This window comes from Gadus macrocephalus, chromosome 1 (assembly GCF_031168955.1).
Source record: "Gadus macrocephalus chromosome 1, ASM3116895v1".
Classification (NCBI taxonomy): Eukaryota; Metazoa; Chordata; class Actinopteri; order Gadiformes; family Gadidae; genus Gadus; species Gadus macrocephalus.
This window is the reverse complement of record NC_082382.1, coordinates 17,499,218-17,514,398: the sequence shown is the minus strand read 5'-3', so window position 1 is coordinate 17,514,398 and position 15,181 is coordinate 17,499,218. Positions and strand designations below refer to the sequence as shown.

Here is a 15,181-nt window from a genome sequence, read left to right as displayed (position 1 = left end):
CTCTGTGCTTGCACTGGGCGGCAGGCGAAGGAGAGGAATGACGCAAGGCAACACGAAGAGTTGGGTTAGGAGTGCACAGCTAAGGATATCAGTTGACTTTGCCTTTGGTTGTGTTATCTGTGGATGATATGGTAGCACGTAGGAGTGCAACCACTTGGTTTAATTCTGCTGACGTAAGAAATGAAGAGTATCGTCATTATGTCTCGGGAGCTCCAAACGCTAGCTCTTAATGCTAAGTCCAGCTAGTCACTGTCTACAAACAACTTGTCAACAATCAGTCTTCGACAGTGCTTGTATTGTATCTTTGGTGGCAGCTACTTGTTTAAACCGGGGATACTTCTCGTACTCAACGCCTTTGAAAAAGCAGTAACACTGTGAAAGGTAAGCAAAGTATAAACTAGGCAATTTAATGCTAAAAGCAAACATTGGAATTTGGGTCAGCCACGTTAACAGTGGACTGCTGCTAGCTCGTCTTTAGTCAATAAGGCTCGTAGTGTTAGCTTAAGGCTAGCTGTCGTCCACTAACTCAGTCCTGCACACACGCATACGATACTTGTAATACAGCTGTTGAGTGCCTTAAAGTAGATCTGTCTTACTTTGCAAAACTAGACCTCAGGGAATCCCACGAAGTCCTGCATTCAGTCACAGAATAGTTAATGCAAAAAATAAAACTAGATGGCCATTGTTAGAGCAAGTGTGACAGGTTGTTTTCTGCAGGGCATGGCATGTCTCAACAGAACCACTATTCACAGGATATTTCCTGGCATAGATTGGCAAAACCAAATGGATACCACTGGGTTCTATAGCTGATAAAGGATTAGAGGATTTTTTACATTTTTGAGAATGTATTCAAACGATGACGTTGAAATGGACGTAAACAGCCGATCCTGGTTTATTTCGTTGTTGGTACAACGTTAGGCAGATAATTTGCATCTGCTTCACGGGTTCCAAGGACATGCCCTTAAGGGGGTCACAGCCCCATGTCTGACTCATACAAACTGGGTTATACAGGTCTGTCTACTTTATAATGTTACGGTTTAAAAGTATTTTCAAATGTGCATTGGATGATACTTTGGATTTGGTTCTATTTGTGGGGTTAAATCTATTCGCGGAACGTACTCATTGGTTGTGGCGGGTCTGTCCTCCCAGGGGCCAGACTCGGATTGAAGCGCAGGCAGCTACGCGTAGTGGAGACTGGTGGTACAGCACCCTAAAGACCCAACATTAATTTGACTACCAATTTAAAACGATATAATAAAACAATAATTAAGAGATATCAACTTAATGCGACCACGATATCTTTATAAATAATTATGTTTAGCGATACAAAGCGTTTATTTTTAGCGAATCTTAACTTATTTGTAGTTTTACCTGTTTTGTTGTTTATTGATTAAAAAAAGAAGAATTTCATTGGTTTGTTGTTTAGTGTCCCTGCCTCTCTTGGCACTATTCATACTCTTGTTTGTAACAGCTATTATAGATATTTAATCCTATGATCATTTCATTAAGATTTAAGAGCGGGAAAAAAATGTGTGCTTGTTATAAACTGAAATTATGATTTTTGAATTATCCGATTTATTATTGTGCTACTTTGGAAAACAGCCACTTCTGTTGCAGCTGGCTGTGCTGCACAATTTCCCCCAAATTCCATTGTAAATTAGCCCCTTGGTGTTACCTTGAACTTTCTATGATCTTGAAAGGTGTTTCCAAGTATTTGCTAATGTGTCAAATGGCTGTGTGTTATTAACGGATTAGCTAGTACAGTTCATGGATCGCTTTTACCATGTTTCCACGTTCAATCGTGTCTTTATCTTGAGCCATCAACAACCTTTGCCTTACACCAGTCCTTCTGCGTTCTTCCCAGGGGAGTTATGTTGGCAACGTGACAGGACGGTAGCTTCTGTACCACCCTGAACAGGAGCCATGGATGCGTTTCAGCATACTGCCAGAAAGCTGCCGGATGGTGTAAACGGAACACGTGAGCCAAAGTCCCCCAAGGACCCAGAGTCGTCGGGGGCCTCGAACTGTGCAAATGGGCCGGACTCGCCGGAGGTCCCAGAGCTGCAAGAGCTGAGAACCAGGGAAGCTGTTGATGATGAGGATGATGAAGAGGAGGAGAAAGTAGTGGACAGAGAACGCTCGCCTGTATCTCAAGGGCCGAAGCAGAAAGCTAAAAAGGAAGCCACAAAGCAGGATGGAAAAGAACTCAAGAATCACGTCAGCCGTGCATCATCCCCCAACTACACAGGTATGACACTAGCTTTTCCTTAGCATCTGGTTGAGCAGCTATGAGTTGAATCACGCCAGGGTGCATTCATTGTCAGGTGTGGACACTCCCAGGTTGCAACTTGATCACATGGGTGGGTATCTGTTGTGTGTGAGTATCTGGCAAATCTTAACAAGAAGAGTTTCATTGATGCAACTAATCCAGGCCTTTCATTAAACAAGCTTTGGCCTACTGAAAGCCCTGACACCCACACACACTCTACCTTGATTCCTCCTTATGCAGATCTCTCCCATACCTCGTCGCCGTCCTTGTCAGAGCAGCTTCGCCTGGGCCGAGAAGAGGCCGCAGGGGCTGGGATTAATGTGGAGTGCAAAATCTGCGGGGACAAGGCCTCTGGCTTCCACTACGGTGTGCATGCCTGTGAGGGCTGCAAGGTATGTGTATTAGTGGATTACACTGTGATGGCAGACTTTCAGAACAAGACGGTGTGACAATGGGTTCATTGTGGGTTTGGTTGAACCTATTTCTGTTTGTGACCCAGGGCTTTTTCCGACGGACCATCCGAATGAAACTGGAATACGAGCGCTGCGAGCGTGCGTGCAAGATACAGAAGAAGAATCGGAATAAGTGCCAATATTGTAGATTCCAGAAGTGCCTATCTTTGGGAATGTCTCACGATGGTGAGATAACATACAACTTTTTCTTGAAGTGCCAACTTAATTTAGTTGAGTGACTCATTGACGTGTGTGTGTCTGCACTGCACTGCACATCAGCAATCCGGTATGGACGCATGCCTGAAGCTGAGAAGAAAAAGCTGGTGGCGGGCCTACAGGCAGAGGAACAGAACCTCCGCAATCCTAAAGGTGCAGACCTCAAGACGCTGGCCAAACAGGTCAACGCAGCCTACTCGAAAAACCTCAGTATGACCAAGAAAAAGGCCCGCAGTATCCTCACGGGCAAGACCAACAGCACCTCGGTATGTCTACTGCTGGATCGCTCAATTCATCCAGGACTCTGCACTCATCATCCAATACATAGTATTCGTGACTTTAATTCCATTTTGAAAAAATTCTAAAATGGTCACTTCTTCATACATTATTGAATCATTGACATATCAATATTCCCTATCAGAGTTGTAGTCCTCTGTCAATTGCAACCAATTGCAAACAGCTGCAATGTAGAAAGGAATAGGATAGTGGGCCTCAGCTGCATTACAGTAACCTTAATGATCCCTCCCCCTTGCAGCCCTTTGTCATCTATGACATGGACACCCTATGGAAAGCGGAGAGCGGTTTAGTATGGAGCCAGTTGGTGCCGGGGGCACCCCTGACCAAGGAGATTGGGGTCCATGTGTTCTACCGCTGCCAGTGCACTACAGTGGAGACTGTGAGGGAGCTCACAGAGTTTGCCAAGTCCATTCCAGGCTTTGTGGACCTCTTCCTCAATGACCAGGTTTCATATGTTTTTTTCTTCTGAAACGACAAGCAATTCTTCATAAAATGACTTATTTATAGATTAAATGACGTTCAGCTGACAGATGTTTATTTTTCTTGGGAATAACCTGCACATTGCCCAATTTGTTTTTTTAAATGTTTTCTCTTTTTACTTGTACTAAAAGGACTTTGCTTTCTTCAGGTGACTTTGTTGAAGTATGGCGTGCATGAGGCTATTTTCGCCATGCTCCCCTCGCTCATGAACAAAGATGGACTTTTGGTGGCCAATGGCAAAGGATTTGTGACCAGAGAGTTCCTGCGAAGTTTAAGGAAGCCCTTCAGTGAGATAATGGAGCCCAAGTTTGAGTTTGCCTTAAAGTTCAATGCTCTGGAGTTGGACGACAGTGACCTGGCACTGTTTGTTGCAGCCATCATACTCTGTGGAGGTGAGGGGGGTACATGTGACCAATTGTTGGTTGTGTTGCTTTCGGCCTATCAAAGGGCCACTCTGTAATGCCATCATGGTGGCTGCTAATACTGTCGGTGTCTTTTTGCAGATCGCCCAGGGCTGATAAACGTGAAGCAGGTGGAACAGAGTCAGGACAGGATACTGCAGGCCCTTGATCTGCACCTCCAGACCAACCACTCTGACTCGCTCTACCTCTTCCCCAAGCTGCTGCAAAAGATGGCCGACCTCCGACAGCTGGTCACAGAGAATGTTCAGCTGGTTCAGAAGATTAAAAAAACTGAGTCTGAGACCTCGCTCCACCCTCTGTTGCAGGAGATCTACAAAGACATGTACTAGTTTTTAAACTCCACAAACGGTTGTTGTGGGTTTATGAGCAATATGGTTACGGACTGAAGTGTTGTTTTTTTCAAACTGAAATTCTAGGGAAGCACTGCTCCAGACATGGACTTACTGTTTTGTGTATGTGTGTGTGTCTGTGGCTGAGGTGCTTGAGTGGTAATACTGTAGTTACATTGTAGGTTTAAGGTAATCGGCAAATACCCTTTTGATATCAGAATTACCAGAAGAATAATAATGTAAATCATAAGTGTATGTGGAATCATGTTTCGCAAGTCCTCGTTGCGCAAAAAAAAGGTCACTGAACTGTTTGAATGGTATGTTGTGTTTGAAGAGGCGCTGTTTTTCTGGTTCCTCAGGGGTAAGCTCCCATTTCATTCTGACCCCATATCAGTGCCCTGACAGAACCTGGCCTTTCAGTGGCAGTGTTACTCTGTACTCTGCCAATGTTTGTATACAAGAGTATTAGCACAAGTGATCAGAGCTGCCTGTTTGTACTGTATGGAGATGAGACATGCCAGGGTCTTGGTAGCAGAGTTATTTTCGGGCTCTATGTTAAAAAAAGACTAGGTGTGAAATGTATTTTGCTTGGTTTTTTGGAGGCAGAATAGCAAAAAAAGAAAACTGGGCAGGCTCCAGCAGGGTAAAGCTCACGCAAGTGGCTGCATCTGTGTGATACCATTATACTGTGTACATTTTTGTGAGAACAGTGTCTTGAGTTGGGTGATTGAGGTGTTCACTTAGTGAGCTCACTGAGCTGTGATAAATGGGCTATGCTGCACAGATTCTACGCAGAATTGGTGAATAGAATTGCATCACTCCTTTATTTCGAGGGGGTATTCTCTTTAGCCAGGCAAATAGTTCTCCCCAATGTATTTTAAGATTCCTTAGTTATTGTTATGAGTGAATGAAAAATCTATTGGATGTATACTGTACCAAGCATAGATTTCACGAGTGCATGTCTGTATTGAGTGTAAGAATGCACCAAATATAAGTAACCTAACATTTTCTTTAATCTGAACATTACAAATTTGATAAATTTGACAGGAGTTATACTAAAATCAATGTAGCATGCTATCCCTATTAATTTGATGACAATTATTAGATCAATGTATTGATTGTGTGACATCACAATGGTTTGATGTACTGTCACAACTGTTGACCACAATACCAGAGTACCATTTTTCGAGTTCCACAATTCATTGATTTATGTTGTAAAAGCAAATGGTTTTTAATATATCTATTTTCAAATACATAGTTTGATGGACTATATCATTAATGTATAGAAACTTGATATGTCTATCAATATAAACAAACTTTACTTTGAAAGGTCAATGAAAAAAATCTTGTTTTATTATCTCTTAAACCCTAACTACCTCTATATGTTGTATGTTTCCTTCACTTTATCACATGTACCAATGTCTGATAATTGGTAATATCTGACATTTTGCCTTAAATACTATCAGTAGGCTACACATTGCAAATTTTATATTGTAGTGTATGTGCAATGTGCCAAAACAATTACGTGAATAAATGATTAAGGACTGAGTTATAAAAAAATTCCACAGGTTATTTGATTATACAAAACAAGACCTTAACGGGTGTATTTTGAAAATGCATTCTTGATTTGTATTAATTTCGGTTATCCACGTCATTAAAGGAAGTAGATACACGTTTCAATTGGTTCATTGACGACATCAGTAATTAGCAAAAGCATTGCCTGCTAACTATTTAGTCGACGAAATCTAAGCTGGTGAGAAGCTAATCCGAAAGCTGGAGATAATGGACCCGAGGACAGATCAGTTTTCATCTTTGCGTGCTGGTCTAGTGTGTCGGTAAGCATTTTATGTTTTACTTTTAAATCACTTCTGCCCTCTTTATACCCAAATCAAGCGTGTCTCTGAAGTTTGCATGTCGTCTGGATGAGATTGTTTCGTCGCGCTTCCATGCTCAGCGGCCACGATATCTCTTGGATTTTCTCCAGAAAATGTGTGACGTAAAAGTTAACGGTTGTTGAGGGTGACGGTTGATCCTACTGTCCCTTTCTCTAGACATTTGCGGCACATTAATGCTAGTTCCCAATGATGGCACACTATGGATCCTTAAATCATTATCGACATTACTTTAAGGATAGGAGTGGGAGTTGCAGGTGAATTGCATGACTAGCCTAATGATGGGGAACGACGACCAATGAACTTGTTTGACTTGTAGCCTAGTAACACTGTATTTCCCCCCCCCCCCCATTTGGATACACATGGTGGTGCTGGTGAGATCGAACTAAACGCTGAAATGTCTGGGCCTACTTCTATTCATACTGTTTTCCAGGCACTTTTTGAACGGTTCCTGCAGATATGGTTCAAGGTGTAACTATCAACATGACTGGCCAGCTGTGCCTTCTGCTCAAATATGTAGATATTTTCAGAAGGGTGGATGCTGGTACGGTCCACGCTGCAGGTAATCTATACACATGTATGTCATTGACTCGGGTCAATTAAATTATATGGTTTGAAAACAAGTAAACCCTATTTGCCCTCTAGATATCTTCATATCCCTGTGACTGAACGGGACGCATCCTTTACAAGCAGAAGAAGTTCTGTACCTCAGCTCTATTTCTCCAGCAACAGCCTTCCCAGCCCCAGACGAGGGTCTGAGCCGGCACTCTCTCACGCCCGTGGTCTCGTCCCCCGAAACCTCCGGGAACGGCACAATGCCTTGAACCCACAGCACATCGGGGCCACACAACAGCCGCTCGATCATCTAATAGAATATGGTACGTGATTTTCAACCCCTCTACATTGACCACGTGACCCTCTGCTCTCCATCTGTAACATTACTTATACTTCTGTCGTCTTTCATTGGTCAGGTTCTCACTCTGGTCTTGAGGCTTGCCAGGAATTGCTTCAGAGTTCAGAAGCGTCTCAGGCATGTGCAACAGATTCTAACGAACAGGTCTCCATCTTTTGACATTACATACTCAACGGCATGGCTAATATGGTGCTTTCATTTTTAATTTGCTTAAGGAATCAAAGTCTCCAGAAGGTAGTCGGGATGCTAACAGCAGTAGCGACAGTGGCGGTGGTGGTGCCGCTGCTGCTCCTGAAGACCAGGAGGAAACTGAAGCCTACTTCGAAAGTAAAGAAGTGACCTGTGGCATCTGCATGGATAAAGTCTATGAAAAGATGAGCGCAGATGAGCGACGCTTTGGCATCCTGCCCAGCTGCAATCACTCCTTCTGTTTAAGGTGTATTGTTACATGGAGGAAAACAAAAGACTTGCAGGAGGAGGTCATCAAGTAAGTAGCTGTATTGGTCTCCAGATGGTGATTTGGGCTGTTGGCAGGGCTTTGACATGACTTTTTCTTTCTTTAGGGGTTGTCCTCAATGCAGGGTGAAATCTGCGTTCTATGTGCCACATAATTACTGGGTAGAGGGCCCGGCGAAGGAAACTCTCATTGCATCCTTCAAAGAGAAATGCAGGTCAGACTTTTTATTGATTGCAGATTTTCAACTACATATGAAACCCGTTAGGCATTGAGGTCTTCCTGAGGAAGGCCTTCAATGACTGATGGCCCATTTTTAATCAAGGGCACTCGTGTTAAAATCTAGGTTAAGAACTTTAGGTGGAGTATTGTTTTAGATATGTGAGCTACAAGATTTGATGGATTTGTTTTCTATTTTGATTTAGAAAAAGAAGATGTAGTTATTTTCTGCGCCATGGATGCTGCCCCTTCAAAGCCGAGTGCATTTATTGGCATGACGAAGTGCAACGTCGTCGTTCTGCACACTTGGTAAACGCTATTTTCGTTAAACTTGTACTATAAATTGTTTATTGAATGAGTTGGTACTTGGTATATCTTGGGTGTCTGGTTTCTTTCCTCAGCTTCAAACGGACTACCTTGAAGATATTGACCCCATGCACATCCTGGATTTCGTCATGTCCATCACCTTTTTGCACATTGACGATGAAGATGAATATGATCTTCCTTTTCACATTACCCATGGCCTCAGCTTCTGAGCCCTGTTGCCCTTCTGTACTCGTAGGACTTGTTCGAGCCTTTCTGCACTTTAGCCTGGGAGGGAGAAATGTGACTAAAACTTAATGGCACATTTATTTCCTCCTGGGAAGCAAGGCAACAGTCGTGTTCATCCTCTGAAGCTGTTTGGTTGGACCCTTTTTGGGAAGGGAGGGGTATCTTCAAATAGGCCTGGTTACTTTGTAATTGTTATACAAAAAATATATCTTGCTAATTTGCACCATTTTTATTGTATTAGGAAGGCATTTTTATTGTCTCATACTTGCTGTATTGTTCCCAATCTTGCTGTTTTTTTTTCTTCAGAATGCTAGTTATGATAAATGGATCTGTCGTTTTATAGTTTTATGACTAATTGCTTGCAAACAAAAGAATAAACATTGTCTCATATTTTGCGAGTTTCTTGTGTTGTACGTCTGCAAGTTAAGTTTTGGGTTGGCCACTAGGTGTCCTTCTAGGATGATGGCAGTCAAACGAAGAAGTACATTATTAAAAGCACAACAAGCAAAACACTGAAAGGGTTTACTTTCTACCTAACCTATCTATATTTGAGGGCAAACCCATGGACGGGCTAACTGCTAGGTTGACCGGGAAAGATAAGTTACTAGTCCTGGCACTCATGTCGGGAACCTCTGGCGCTCGAAGGGCTTTGTGCGTTTTTGAAAAGCAGCAACGTTACGACCTCAAACTTTCGCTAAGTACCTTCCTTGAAATGCTCTGTCAAAAGGCTATTTCCCCAGAAAACCTTTCCGAACCTATTCTGCCGTGAGTATCTTAAATCGTTAGTCCATGTAGATAAATGAAATGCATGCTGTAAGTGTTACCGTAGCATCTTGCTCGAACAAGTGTGTCCATTAACACCCGTTTTCTTTGTTTTGTAGTAGACCATTGGTGTGCCTGTTTCCTGTAGCTTTTAAGCGGAATTTGTTATCTTTTCTTCGCCTGGTCAACCAAGTCCTTCCTCAGACCAGGGTGGTTCAGCTCCTGGAGTGCCTGAGCAAAGACCCACGTCAGGATCACTGGGTCACTGCTCTGATTGGACAGCTCCAGCGAGACATGGGGTCGCTTCGGGACGTGCCCCTCTATACTGCGAGTTGTAGCCAGCGTCTAAAGATGATTTCTGAACGTTTAAAAGATACGGGTAGGAATGAAGGATGGGCCAAGTACTTCACAGAAGCAAAACTAACTTCTCAAAGTGGAGGGGACGTTTTAGAAAAGCAGAAGAAAAGGAAGAGCAGCTCTATGACCCCTGATACAGAAGTTGAATCTACACAGCAGCATAAACGGATGAAGATGGATATGTCTTCTGTGGATGAGCGCTTGGGTGCTTATCCTCATGGTTCTTTTACATCAGAGGAACCTGTTTTAATGGAGAGAGGAGAATGTGACCTTCCAAAAGTTGAGTCTGGTGGACCATCAACTAGCAATCTGTGGGATAACCTTCCTGAAAATATAAAGGTATATAATATATAGGATGACTAAAGGTTCGAATGCAGTGAGAGACTTGCCATCTACTTATTTTTAAGTTTAAAGTTCCAACAGCATATATAACCACTGACTTGTTTGTGGATGTTTCAGGCATCCGTCCCTCAGATAAAAGAACTATTGGGGTGTCAATCAGAGGTAACACACTTTTGTGTGAACATTGAATGGATTTGATGCAGCAATTTTTCTATCTGCTAATTGGTGTTTTATTTCAGTGGGACCAGGGCTTTTGTGTGAACATTGGATGGATTTGATGCAGCAATTTTTCTATCTGCTAATTGGTGTTTTATTTCAGTGGGACCAGGGCTCCACAGATGTGTTCAAGGTGCTGAATGAATGTGACTCTGCCCAGGTAAACATTGTAGTGATATTCATTTCATTCAAATGTTGGATTTTTATCAGGTTGATTTTCCCCCAACATGTTGGAAAGCCTTAGCAGATGCTGAGTGAGTGTCAACAGACTATGGCAGAGGAAGAAGGAATAATAGACGGGGGGAGGAACAAGTGGAGAAGAAGAGGGAGGTTGAGGATATGGAAGAGGAGGAGAGCAGGAAGAGGAGTCAAAGGAAGAGGAGACACAAAAATCAAAAGCACATAGTTCATTGCAAAATTTGGAGTAGATATCTTCTGTATGGGCCGACAAAACAATCCAAATTTATGTTCAGAAGGGGTCCATGAGTTAAAAAACCTTTAAGCTACTGCTATGCTGGCTCTCATGTTCAGGTGGAGTTTCTGTGTGGTATGCTGAACTTGGCTGACACGCCAGAGGAGACACTACCTAAACTCTGTAGCTGCCTGTTGGCCCTCTCCCCAGAGCTCAGCTACAGTGCAGCCTCCGCTGTTATTAAGAGCCTCCTCCTGGGAAAGGTAATTTCAATGATGCTCATCAGTATACAAACAGATACTGGCTGGCTGTTTGTTTATTTAACCAACCTGTTTGTCCCTACCTTAAGATTCTATGCCTCTTGGAACCTGCCTCAAGAAGCCTGGTGGCAGCAGTGACATCACTTAGTAGTCAGTATCCCAGAGCAGCTTGCCACGCCCTAATCAGACCCATCCTACAGGAGGAAAACCTAGGTAACGGCAGCCTATATGATTGCGCCACACCAGGTTAGGGTTATTGTCATGCCTTTTGATTTGTCTATTATGAATCGATTTCAGTTGTGAGCTGGAGGATTCCAAATCATGAGATTTTATCATAATTTTTTGATAATCAGAACTAGATTTTTTTATTCATTTATTTGTTATTATGTTTTGCAAGATCCATTTATATTTTACAATACCACAAAGTAACGAAAAACTCATAAAGTTGGTTAGTTGGAAGAATTAAGAGAACTTGAATTTTTACTCTAGAAGCCAAACCTTCCTATTGCTTATTCTATTCTCGCTTCAGAAGTAATGGTTTCCCTTTACTTTTCAGGAACTCAGCAGGCCGAACTGATAAATAGATTAATAGGAGACTGCCTGGAACCCCACTACAATCTTCTGGTGTTTCAGTAAGATACCAAGTATTTGTCTTTGTAAAACTCATTCTCAATAATACTATTGTGGTTTGTTGCCATTGTTAGGGGATTGTCATTGTTGACATTGTGGGGAAATTAGTTCAATATTTATTTACCTCCCCACCCCCTTTTATCAGGATGACATTTACCATTGTATGGAGTGAATCGATGCTGTCAATCATTCATAGCCTACTAGACTCCAAGGTGAGGTCATGTTTTTATGTATTGGAGAGAAAAAACGTACTACATAGATTGGGATTTCCATCATTCATTCGATTAATTCAAAAACCTAACATAACTGTCTGTTTCATTTCAGCTTGACATAGATGAAAAACATTTCTCGAGCTTTATTGCACAGCTAGTCAGCCAGGCTCCACAATTCATAAAATCCATGAAGTACGCAAAAATGATGCTAACTGTACTCACAAAATACAGTATTCATGTAAGTCGTAAATGTATGATAATAGTTATTATTAAACAAAATGATTAACCAAATTATTATTTATCAATCAATGGGTTTTTGTATTTTTCTTATTTTTCTAGGTCACAGCTTCACACAAACCATCCCTGTCACATTGTTTAATGTTGAACCAGACGTTCCTGAAGAAGTCTCTTCAATCTGCTTTTAAAAGAATTACACACGAATGACTTTTTGTACATTTTGTAATAAGAAATAAAACAATGCTGCGTTTATGCTATGACTTATGTGCATCTGTATATATAAACATATCTTGGTACATATTTATATACATCTTTATAAATGGACTTCCCGAATGGATGTAACATGATGAATAGTTGACATGACTTCCAATAATTTATTTTCAATAAAAATAAATTACTCTTCCAATATGGCGGACTTTATCGGACGTCCCCCTGCGCAGCCTTTATTATGCGCAACTTCCGTTAGCTCGGCCTTTTCACTTGGTAGGGACGGAAGGAACGCACCGTCAAAATGAGGTCAGAAATATTTTTGTTAAATATACCATGTATTAACCAGGTTTTATGTGCTGAATATCCCGATAGCTCATTTATACACTATGTTCGATCTCACATTTGAGAGTTTTGATGTTTTGAGTGTAAATGTCTATAGCATCCAAGCCGATTTTGCCCCGGTGTGCTGTTTAGCATTGGCGTTGTAAAGCAATACAATCCATTGCCATCGTCGTATTTAAAATCAATTTCCCACCACTTTCATACATTAAACGCTTTATTTAGATATCCTCGCTACAATGTCTTGCACATTTACGTAGTTATTATTGAATTGCGCATTATAAAGTTCTCATGCGGAACATGCACCGATTAGCATGGTTCCTGGTTACTGTGGCTTACTTCTTGGGAAGTTAAGAGCAGTAGTTGCGTTTTCATCTGCTTGACATTATTTTCCTTTTATTTCTACAGTAAGGTTTCGCGGGATATGCTGTATGAGGTCGTCAAGGAGGTCCAAGCGGGCGCCTTGGCCAAACCCAGAAAGTAAGTTGATGTTAGACTCTTGAAATAATCTGTAGCATCTATAGAAATGACATTTATTGATTTATCACTAACAATATTTTCCTAATTTCAGGTTTACGGAGACAGTGGAGCTTCAAATCAGCTTGAAGAATTATGATCCCCAAAAGGATAAGCGTTTCTCTGGCACCGTCAGGTTTGGCCCTTTACTGTCTCACCCAACCTTCTCCTTGTTAGCGTTCAGCCCAGTCTTGAGAAAGTGTCAATTAAATGACTTGTACATGTCTCAATGTAAGTAGAAGCAAAGGCACGTACGATAACTGACGATATTAAATGATCAGATGGGTCAGAATCAGACATGGAGAAGTACTTCGGGTAGTCTGACTGAGCTGATCCACTTGTGGAAAAGCAAAGCAGACGGACCCCTACCCTGGGTCTTAAAACATGAGGGGAGGCTAATGGAGACTTGACTTTATTGTTCATGTCTCCAAGCCGACCACTTATAATTAATGGTGGCAACTGGAAACCAGCCCTGGTTGCCCTCGTTGGTAAGGCTGTAGAATTTTTACAAATACCAGGGATTGGTAGCAGAAATAAGGGTTAAATAAGGGATTTGTCACTCAAACCATTTGTTTCCCTTAGGCTGAAGAGCCTGCCCAGGCCCAAGTTCTCAGTGTGCGTCCTGGGAGACCAGCAGCATTGTGACGAGGCTAAAGCCGCCAACATGCCCCACATGGACATCGAGGCCCTCAAGAAGCTCAACAAGAACAAGAAATTGGTCAAGAAACTGGGTAAAGCATTTAGACGTACTCTGAATGGCCCTGAGAACAAAGACTGGGGAAAGAATTCAATGTTTTTTTTTGTATGTGACTAAATGATGTGTGGTCTCTCCCCAGCCAAGAAGTATGATGCCTTCCTTGCTTCGGAGTCTCTGATCAAGCAGATCCCTCGTATCCTGGGCCCTGGGCTCAACAAGGCCGGCAAGTTCCCCTCCCTGCTCACCCACAACGAGAACCTCAACACCAAAGTGGAGGAGGTCAAGTCCACCATCAAGTTCCAGATGAAGAAGGTAGGGTCGCCAATGGATTTAACCCTGTCCTAATATCATAGTACTAGGATTCCGTCTGGTGTAGCCTATATTTGATCGATCTGCCAACAGCAGTATTTAAACAGGTAATCTGCAGTAATCGTCCACCTCCCTTTATTTTTTTAATGCGTGTCCCCACCTATGGTGCTGCCATTGCCATAGCTTATTTCCACTGCTCTCTTGACTGCAGCAGCTAGAAGTTCAAGGTGATTTAGAAGCCACATCTGCTGATTATGCCAACCAATGACAATGACCATCGCTTTTGTTATATTGCCGTGATGTTAACATCCAACATTAGGTAGTATTTGTAATGCAGGGAAGTCATTGATTGCTTGGATTGGATCAATTATACCACCTTTAGCCCCCTTTTTGTAACGCATCCAAGTCAGCTGTTCATTGCTCAAAGGTAAATGGATCAGTCTTGTCTTTATTGGCACCATAACATCCAAAAATGATTCTGCCAATCTTTTCTGAAAATACATTATTACTGGTAAGAACATCTTACTTTGACTAGGTAATGCTTATCCGACCGTGGTAGTTGTGGCATTCATTTTGGCCTTCTGTCATCGTCCTTTCCTAAACGTAACTAGTCGTTCTTGCCATCTCGTGCTTCGGAATGCTTTAAGAAAACATTGTTGCTTGATTTTAAAGACTTGACTTTATTTTATTAAAAGCAACATGGATGGTTCATTAAAATTGAACTCCATGGTCAACGCGTGAACCTGCAAACCTGTCCCTACGATGCGAAGCCAGATGCCATCCTGTGACATTTGTTTTGTCCGCCTTCAATTTTCAACAGCTTAAAGTGAAAGAAATGTGAACATGAAATTTTGTTTTGCAGGTGCTCTGTCTGGCCGTTGCTGTCGGTCACGTCAAGATGACTGATGAGGAGCTGGTGTACAACATCCACCTGGCTGTTAACTTCCTGGTGTCTCTGCTGAAGAAGAACTGGCAGAACGTGCGCGCCCTCTACGTTAAAAGCACCATGGGAAAGCCCCAGCGACTCTACTAGTGCTTTTCTGTAATAAAAAATGTGGATTGGATCCAACTCTGTTTTGACTTGAATTCCTTTTTCATCCAGTAAGTCCAGTAGTAGATTGGTCAGGTTTAATTTAAAGTCATGTTCCTTGTAATTTTTACCTTCTTAAGTCATGGCTTCCATATTG

The 15,181-nt window shown here is 42.1% G+C and overlaps 4 protein-coding genes across 6 annotated transcripts; all 4 read left to right on the top strand.

The window, feature by feature from the left end:
• The first annotated feature begins 2 nt into the window (after positions 1-2).
• Positions 3-6,138, top strand: ppardb (peroxisome proliferator-activated receptor delta b). The gene is made up of 8 exons (XM_060050977.1): positions 3-381; positions 1,865-2,248; positions 2,510-2,661; positions 2,769-2,907; positions 3,001-3,203; positions 3,473-3,679; positions 3,863-4,106; positions 4,218-6,138. The coding sequence occupies exons 2-8, from the start codon at positions 1,924-1,926 to the stop codon at positions 4,463-4,465; spliced, it is 1,518 nt and encodes a 505-aa protein (XP_059906960.1). The 5' UTR covers positions 3-381; positions 1,865-1,923; the 3' UTR covers positions 4,466-6,138.
• Positions 6,139-7,455: 1,317 nt separating this feature from the next.
• mkrn4 (makorin, ring finger protein, 4) lies at positions 7,456-8,885 on the top strand (the record flags this gene model as incomplete). Its single annotated transcript, XM_060055340.1, has 4 exons — positions 7,456-7,757; positions 7,834-7,941; positions 8,150-8,252; positions 8,345-8,885. Coding segments are annotated over 4 exons (648 nt in total), but the record flags the coding sequence as incomplete, so codon positions are not given.
• A 65-nt stretch (positions 8,886-8,950) lies between these two features.
• fance (FA complementation group E) lies at positions 8,951-12,175 on the top strand. Of its 3 annotated transcripts, none has more exons than XM_060050957.1 (10): positions 8,951-9,260; positions 9,380-9,953; positions 10,074-10,118; positions 10,276-10,332; positions 10,704-10,847; positions 10,934-11,057; positions 11,401-11,476; positions 11,620-11,686; positions 11,799-11,924; positions 12,026-12,175. In XM_060050957.1, the coding sequence occupies exons 1-10, from the start codon at positions 9,058-9,060 to the stop codon at positions 12,128-12,130; spliced, it is 1,521 nt and encodes a 506-aa protein (XP_059906940.1). In that variant the 5' UTR covers positions 8,951-9,057; the 3' UTR covers positions 12,131-12,175. The 3 variants fall into 3 exon arrangements, with proteins under 3 accessions (XP_059906940.1, XP_059906949.1, XP_059906933.1); XM_060050950.1 differs by having other exon boundaries at positions 8,952-9,260; positions 9,377-9,953; XM_060050966.1 differs by lacking the exon at positions 11,799-11,924 and having other exon boundaries at positions 9,377-9,953.
• A 179-nt stretch (positions 12,176-12,354) lies between these two features.
• On the top strand, positions 12,355-15,063 carry rpl10a (ribosomal protein L10a). Its single transcript, XM_060051022.1, has 6 exons — positions 12,355-12,439; positions 12,881-12,952; positions 13,044-13,124; positions 13,571-13,719; positions 13,825-13,997; positions 14,857-15,063. Exons 1-6 carry the CDS (start codon positions 12,435-12,437, stop codon positions 15,025-15,027), a joined length of 651 nt encoding a protein of 216 aa, XP_059907005.1. The 5' UTR covers positions 12,355-12,434; the 3' UTR covers positions 15,028-15,063.
• Positions 15,064-15,181: the final 118 nt, after the last annotated feature.

What these genes read in the sequence shown, in the direction of transcription:
- ppardb (XM_060050977.1), top strand. Translation starts at nt 1,924, where the DNA reads ATGGATGCGTTTCAGCATACTGCCAGAAAGCTGCCGGATGGTGTAAAC. An exon ending in ATGCCTGTGAGGGCTGCAAG is followed by an intron (nt 2,662 to 2,768) that starts GTATGTGTATTA and finishes TTTGTGACCCAG; the next exon opens with GGCTTTTTCCGACGGACCAT. An exon ending in AGCCATCATACTCTGTGGAG is followed by an intron (nt 4,107 to 4,217) that starts GTGAGGGGGGTA and finishes GTCTTTTTGCAG; the next exon opens with ATCGCCCAGGGCTGATAAAC.
- fance (XM_060050950.1), top strand. Translation starts at nt 9,058, where the DNA reads ATGGACGGGCTAACTGCTAGGTTGACCGGGAAAGATAAGTTACTAGTC. An exon ending in ATGAATGTGACTCTGCCCAG is followed by an intron (nt 10,333 to 10,703) that starts GTAAACATTGTA and finishes TCTCATGTTCAG; the next exon opens with GTGGAGTTTCTGTGTGGTAT. An exon ending in TCACAAAATACAGTATTCAT is followed by an intron (nt 11,925 to 12,025) that starts GTAAGTCGTAAA and finishes TTATTTTTCTAG; the next exon opens with GTCACAGCTTCACACAAACC.
- rpl10a (XM_060051022.1), top strand. An exon ending in GCCTTGGCCAAACCCAGAAA is followed by an intron (nt 12,953 to 13,043) that starts GTAAGTTGATGT and finishes TCCTAATTTCAG; the next exon opens with GTTTACGGAGACAGTGGAGC. An exon ending in CGTTTCTCTGGCACCGTCAG is followed by an intron (nt 13,125 to 13,570) that starts GTTTGGCCCTTT and finishes TGTTTCCCTTAG; the next exon opens with GCTGAAGAGCCTGCCCAGGC.